Source organism: Camelina sativa, chromosome 2, assembly GCF_000633955.1.
Source record: "Camelina sativa cultivar DH55 chromosome 2, Cs, whole genome shotgun sequence".
Taxonomy (NCBI): Eukaryota; Viridiplantae; Streptophyta; class Magnoliopsida; order Brassicales; family Brassicaceae; genus Camelina; species Camelina sativa.
The window spans coordinates 17051058-17058094 of NC_025686.1; the positions used below are offsets into that span (position 1 = coordinate 17051058).

The 7037-nt window shown below is 33.5% G+C and overlaps 1 protein-coding gene across 2 annotated transcripts; it reads left to right on the forward strand.

Moving 5' to 3' along the window:
• On the forward strand, nt 186-2862 carry LOC104727395 (cytokinin hydroxylase-like). 2 transcript variants are annotated; one of them, XM_019235674.1, is made up of 3 exons: nt 187-831; nt 1364-1590; nt 1624-2862. In XM_019235674.1, the coding sequence occupies exons 1-3, from the start codon at nt 235-237 to the stop codon at nt 1787-1789; spliced, it is 990 nt and encodes a 329-aa protein (XP_019091219.1). In that variant the 5' UTR covers nt 187-234; the 3' UTR covers nt 1790-2862. The 2 variants fall into 2 exon arrangements, with proteins under 2 accessions (XP_010444797.1, XP_019091219.1); XM_010446495.2 differs by having other exon boundaries at nt 186-831; nt 1364-2862.

Here is a 7037-nt window from a genome sequence, read left to right on the forward strand (position 1 = left end):
CCAAAATATTGTAGAAAATTAATAGGGTGACTAATCTATTTCAACAATTTAGACTTTATAGTCCTTCCTCAAAAGCATGAGCCACCATTTTTCATGACAAATAAATTTCAAGGTCTTATAGTGTTAAAAAGACTATTGATAAAGTTATTAGACTCATTCAATTCAAAGGGTCATGGATAAAGAATATTTCTCATTTTCTCATTGCTTTTAATTGATCGTCTTAATTATTAGGCAATGACAAACATGATGGTGGAATCAATCTCCAACATGTTGGATCGATGGACAATACAAATAAACTCGGGCAATCCCGAATTTGACATGGAAAGCGAGATCATAGGAACAGCTGGTGAAATAATCGCTAAGACAAGCTTCGGAGTCACGGGAGAAAATGGAGTTCAAGTCCTCAAAAACCTAAGAGCTGTGCAATTCGCTCTCTTCAACTCAAATCGCTACGTAGGCGTACCGTTCAGCAACATTTTGAATTTCAAGCAAAACGTTAAAGCAAAGGAGCTAGGCCGAGAGATCGATGGTCGCCTTTTGTCGTTCATAAACGAACGGAAGAGGTCTTTAGTCAAAGGTGGCGACCAAGGCCACGATCTTCTCGGAATGTTGATTAAAGCGGATCATACAGGGAATTTTACGGCAAAGGAGCTTGTGGACGAATGCAAGACGTTCTTCTTCGCTGGCCACGAGACGACGGCTTTAGCACTTACGTGGACGTTCATGCTTCTCGCGATTCATCCCGAGTGGCAAGACTCGATCAGGGAAGAGATTAGACAAGTCATCGGAGATTCCAAGATAGAATATAACAAACTTGGCGGACTAAAAAAGGTACGTTACCAAACACAATACACAACAATCCACGTGGTGAATGATATGCATGCATAAATTATATTTGGACGCGTTCACAAAATACAATTTAGCATGTTCACATTTTCTTAGAAAACGGAAAAGAAAAAAAAAAAAAAAAGCTAATGCACGTAAATGTGGATATAATTGTAGCCTGATACTACATAATTAATATACACCTTAAGTATAATAAACCTAATTAATATACATCTGACCACTGTGGTCAAAGTCTAATGGTCACAAAGAAGTCAAAATATACGAAACGTAGTAGATCAAAGCATAGAGGCGCGTCGCCTCTCTAGATCAAAACTAGTCAACGACTGCGCTGGAAAATAAGTGAAGCACCCACGTTATCTGATATCTGTACTCATAATGCATATTGTGCGATACAAGTGTCATTAGTCATACTTTAATTAAATATTAACACTTCATAATTAAAAATTATTTGAATCACATACCTCTTGATTTTTGTATAAATATTAACGAAACAAAACTTGTGAGCATTATAATGCAGATGAGTTGGGTAATGAACGAGGTTCTCCGGCTATATCCGCCTGCGCCTAACGCACAACGACAAGCTAGGACAGACATTGACGTGAACGGCCGAGTGATTCGAAATGGAACAAACATTTGGATCGATTTGGTGGCGATGCACCACGACGTAGAGTTGTGGGGAGACGACGTTAACGAGTTTAAGCCGGAGAGATTCGACGGCGATTTGTACGGTGGTTGTAAGAACAAGATGGGTTTTATGCCGTTTGGTTTCGGAGGGAGGATGTGTATCGGTCGGAATTTGACGACAATGGAGTACAAGATTGTCTTGTCGTTGGTTTTGTCCCGGTTCGAAATCACGGTTTCGCCCGGTTATCGTCATTCGCCGACGCATATGCTCTCTCTTAGACCAGGTTACGGTTTGCCTCTAATTGTGCGACCACTTTAGCTTGCATTAACGCATAAATTACAAAATAAAAATGTTTTTAATCTTGAGTTTGATTAGGATCATTTTTCTTTTTTTTTGGTCGGCAGATCAAAATTTAAGGTCTCGACTATCTCTACTATTAAAAGAAAAATCTTTTAACAAATTAAGAAAAGTCTTTTAACAAACTAAGACCTTCCCCAACGGAGGTTTTTTTTTTTTTTTTTTGGCTCAACAATAACTTTCATTAACCAAATCAAGAACACATTATATTCACCTCAATAGATTTAGACCACAAAACAAATGCAAATGGTTGATCAAGTACAACCCTAGAACACTAGGCGGATCCAACGCTACTTAATCGAGAACCATTGCATTTTTTAACCACAACACTAGGCGGATCCAACGCTACTTAATCGAGAACCATTGCATTTTTTAACCACAGCGAGATAGATAATACACCACGACTCGGAGTGAAATCATCTCTTAAACTACCTAAATTGACTCAATGACATGAAATCAAATACTAACACAGAGAAGGCCTAAACCAATACTGAAAACAGATCAAATCCCAGCTAAGAGATCCACATGATCGACGTGAAGAACTTGTCTCAATAACTTCAACACCCAGGAGGCGCATGATCAGGAGGCGCATGATCAGAAAAGCATGATCAGAAAACCTCCCAACGGAGGTTTTAAGGGGTTTATAAGAGGGGTTTTAAGTGAAAAGAAGGAAAAAAATAAATCAGAAAATTGAAAAAGAATAAGAGGTTCTCTTATATAGTAGACTCGATTTGTTTATAAGAGACGCTACGTGTCACAAATTGGTTGGGCAAACCGAGATAAAAAAAATTTGATGGTCGATTGATTTTTTTTTCTTCCTCTCCCTCTCTCTGTCTCTCTCTCGATCGAAGTCGCGAAGATGTTGGGGTCGGAGGATGGTCGATTGATTTTTTTCTTTCTCTTCCTCTCTTTCTCTCTCTCTCTCGATTGAACTCGGAGGAGATTGAATTCCGATATTGCCCATCTCGGCTTTTTGATTCCGGTGAGTTTTTCGATTTCTAATCTCCTCATTCGAATCTTTTCTATTGCCCAACTCGCAGGATGCTTTGCCTCCAAAAGAAATTGATCCTGCAAGAGAAACACTGCAAAATGGCTGATCTTGTACTCTGCTTGGGTACCAGGTAATCAATGACCAAGAACTCTCATGTTTGTTTCCTTAACACTTTGATCATTTAGCCAAGCACATCAGAAATGTTTAAACAGTGGGAAGTTAATTTGTCATGCTGAATTGCTGATGCTATTCTTGCAAAGGCAGCCGATGTTTTGCGGAGACGTCAGGAAGAAGAGAAAAGCTCTGTAATGCTGGTTGCAACTATTGGTGGAATCTATTGGTGGTATAAGACATCTTCACATCCTGCTGCAATATTAGCTTTGAGAGGTTTGGGTTAGAGGAACGGTTGCAGCGAAGCCAGGAGAGTTCGCTGCCATTGTCAATGACCATGGAGATGTTTTGAGGAGTGCTGACGGTGAGAGTGACGTTGTGGTGGAAATGGAGTTTGTCGGTGGGTCGATGATCCGTTGGAGTTATTTGTGTCTTTAAAGGCAGAACAAGTGTTTGATGTTTTTGATTATGTAATCTTGAGAACATGATGAGAAGTTTTTTTGATTATTGTAAGTTTGAGAAAATTTTCAAATTAAGAGACTAAAACCCACCATTGGAGGGGCAAAAAATTAATTAGGATTTCCAAAGTTCTTATCCTACTAAAAGTACAAAATATAGTAATTAAAAATTTAAGAGCTCCAAAAATATAAACCTCCCATTGTGGATGACTTTAGTTTCGTAAAGAATTACGACTGCCGTTGGAATGATGACAAATTTAATCTATTTAAAAGAGGGTAAAAACGAAATTAAATAAATTAATAATAATAACTAATAAGAAAAGAGTAATAACTAGATTTGGATCTTAGTTTTAATTTTTTGGAAACAAAATTAAATAAATTAAGAATAATAACTACCCAGTATTTTAGGAAAACTCTTAAAGTTGTTACCATAATAATCAGACTATTAAATTTAAATTGTAGATATGTAAACTAATTTGATTTGGTTTTATATTTTGAGATATTTAGGCAAATCAATTTAATACAATTAAAGATGTGGTTCCTACTTTAAAACAGTTGGATATACGATAATAATTAATATTTTTTAAAATAAAACGGGGAATATCGGCATATATTTGTTTTCTCTTTTCAGAAACTTTAATCAACTTAATATTTTCTAAATTTTTTTATTTCAGAAATTTTAGGAAACAATAACAAACTATTTAATTCTCAAAACCTAATTTAAATAACACAATATTCCTTATAAATATAATACTATATACATCCGATTACTTCATATTTTGTTTTTGGTTATGAAGTATGAAGGTTGTTTTCTCTTCTTTTTCTTAATCCATATAGTCTTAAATTTCTTTTGATTTGTTTTAGTCCAATATAAAACTAGAAAATGCTATATGTGTTTCTTCTTTTTACAGCCATCTCTGTTTTGACTTTTGAGTTTTAGTTTTAATGATTCGTTCGACCAGACAAATGGAAGAAATTATACATCAGTTTACATATAACTTTCTTTTAATAATTTATCTTTACATGGAAAAAAATTCTCATCAGTTTTCTATAACTTTGAGAAACTAAGTTATACATTTAAGATGAAATATTCGTCTTTTCTTTTCAAGGGGTTTTCAATATAAAAAATATTGTGATGTCTCAAGTTCGAGCCACTATAACATCCAATTTTTTTTCCTTTTTATTATTCTGCTATAAATTACTGTAATATTAAAAAAGATATTATATATTAATTTAATGTTTCTTATTATTTCTCTATTTTTGAAAGAAACGAAAAATATAAACTGTAATATAAATCTTCATATTATATAAGATTATACCAAATTTTAAGCTGGATTTTTAACGCAAATTATTTGATTGCATGTCCTATAATTATGGTGTTAATTTGTATAAAATTATATCATATAATTATGAGATTTATTAAATAACAAACAAACTTGGTTACCAAGTATTATAACATATATGATATTTTGAACTAGTTAAAATATATATTACGGGAAGAATAAATTTACTATATTACTGGAAGTATATATTACTAAACTTTGTTCTATTTAAAATATACTAAAATAATACTTATCTACCCTTACATACTAGGTTGTTACTTACTAAATTTTTATATTTTTAAAATATATTATTTCTTAATTAGTTATCTTACTAAATTTCAAAAATCATAAACTTGCAGTTTCCATAATTCTCGAACATTTAAATTAAATTGGATTATACATTTTGATGAATGCAACTTAGAAAAATTTGTTGAATAGATAGATAGTTGGTGGGGAACTCGCTTTGGGGAAAAATATATTAGTTATAATATCAGCCAATTTCATTCTTTTTTCTTAAATTTGGTAACAAATTTTTTCAAAAATCAAGGATATGTTAAAATTAATACTAAATTTCAAAAATCATAATTTTGCAGTTTCCATAATTCTCGAACATTTAAATTATGTTTTTATGTTTATTATATATAGCAAAACATTCTTAATGCTTTCTCTAAGGTTCAAGAAGGGCAACTCAGTTTCGCATGCAACAGCGTACTCATTCGGCGAAACAACATGGTCAAATCCAACTTCTACGATTGTGAACAGCTTAACGGAACATCCTCCTTCTTCCTACTCTGTCAAGATTGAGAATCTCACACAACTTAACAATGAAAAATACCAATCTCGTTGTTTCAGGGTAGGCGGGTGTGTCGGGTATGTATCTAGAATCTAGCCTTTACATTAGCAGGCCTACTATACATACTTAGTACTCAATCAGTAATATTTATGTTTTATGACATTATGAGACATGTATGCATGAAACACGTATAGACGATGATTTTACTATATTCACATTAGCTCCAAAATTGTTCAATCTTCATCATAGGAAAAGAACATCAATTAATCTTTCTTACTTACTTATGCAATAATATATATTAAAAAAATTTAGGAGATTGATTATATATCCGGAAGGGAACAACGGGACTAAAATCTCATATCTTCCTATCCATCAAAACAATTTCTCAAAACCCCTCAATGGTAAAAAGACAATATTACCCTTAATGAATGTTGTTTTCGGCTGTTTTAAGTTAAATATAATTAAACCAGTAAATGTTCAACGAAAAACACAGTAGCTCAGTGGTTGCAAGCTCCATGCGCACGCACGCGCGCTCAGGGTTCGAATCCCACTATGCTGGGTGCAACTAGGTACAACTGGGTACAACTGGGTGCGGGTACAACTGGATGCAATTGGGTACAACTGGGGATATATGGTACAACTAGATGTTCAATTTTAACTTAAAAATTGTTAGAAGGGTAGTTTCGTCCTTTCATTACAGAATAGGTAGTGAGAATAAGTGAGGGTTTTTGAGAAATTGTTTTAAGGAAAAGGGGGATAGGAGATTAAAATTCACAACGAGGACAATGGAGGCGGTTTTGTTTCAATGTACGTGAAAATAGAAAACACCACATCCGAAGTTACTGCATATGTCAAGTTCTTTGTTTACAATACAAAAAAAGTATTTTACTATTCATGGTATAGTAGAACACACATCTAGACTAGAAGAATTAGGGCCTGACTGGTTTAAACGTTGTGGTTGCGGTTGCGGGAGATTGCGGAAGCGGGCGATTGCGGTTTCAAGCGTTATTAAGCGTTTTGAATGACTGGTTTAGCGGTTGAAAATTGGTGCGTTTGCGGGAGGTTTACCACAGGTTGACCAGCGGGTGCAATAGCGGTTGGAACATAATAAATGTGATATATAATATATAAATGTTTAAAAACACCAATTTTTTAAATAAACTTGATTTATAATTAAAATTTATTAAAAAATACTAAAATAATTATTAAAAAAACAAATAAATTTCATATTGAAATACTTATTCCTTTATGCATTTGGCTTTTCACCAAAATTTTAATCAAGTAATTTGATAAATGTGAAAACATCTGCTTTAGATCGTAGATCTTATCTCTTTTCTCTTAGATTGTGGGTAAGTAGTTGCATCGGTAAAAATTGTCAAATGAGAGTTGAGAAGAGTCATTGGTGATTTGTTTTAATATGTTTTACAAATAGTCTTATTTTCTTAAATTTCTGATGAAATATTATATTAATTTAGATTTTTTGAACTTATGTGTGATGTGCTATTAAATTTACATCAAGTTTTCCGGGTTATTG

Bases quoted from the DNA above. Each gene is read 5' to 3' on its own strand.
- LOC104727395 (XM_010446495.2), top strand. From the start codon at position 235: ATGACAAACATGATGGTGGAATCAATCTCCAACATGTTGGATCGATGG. The intron at 832-1,363 runs GTACGTTACCAA...ATTATAATGCAG, and splicing joins AACTTGGCGGACTAAAAAAG to ATGAGTTGGGTAATGAACGA.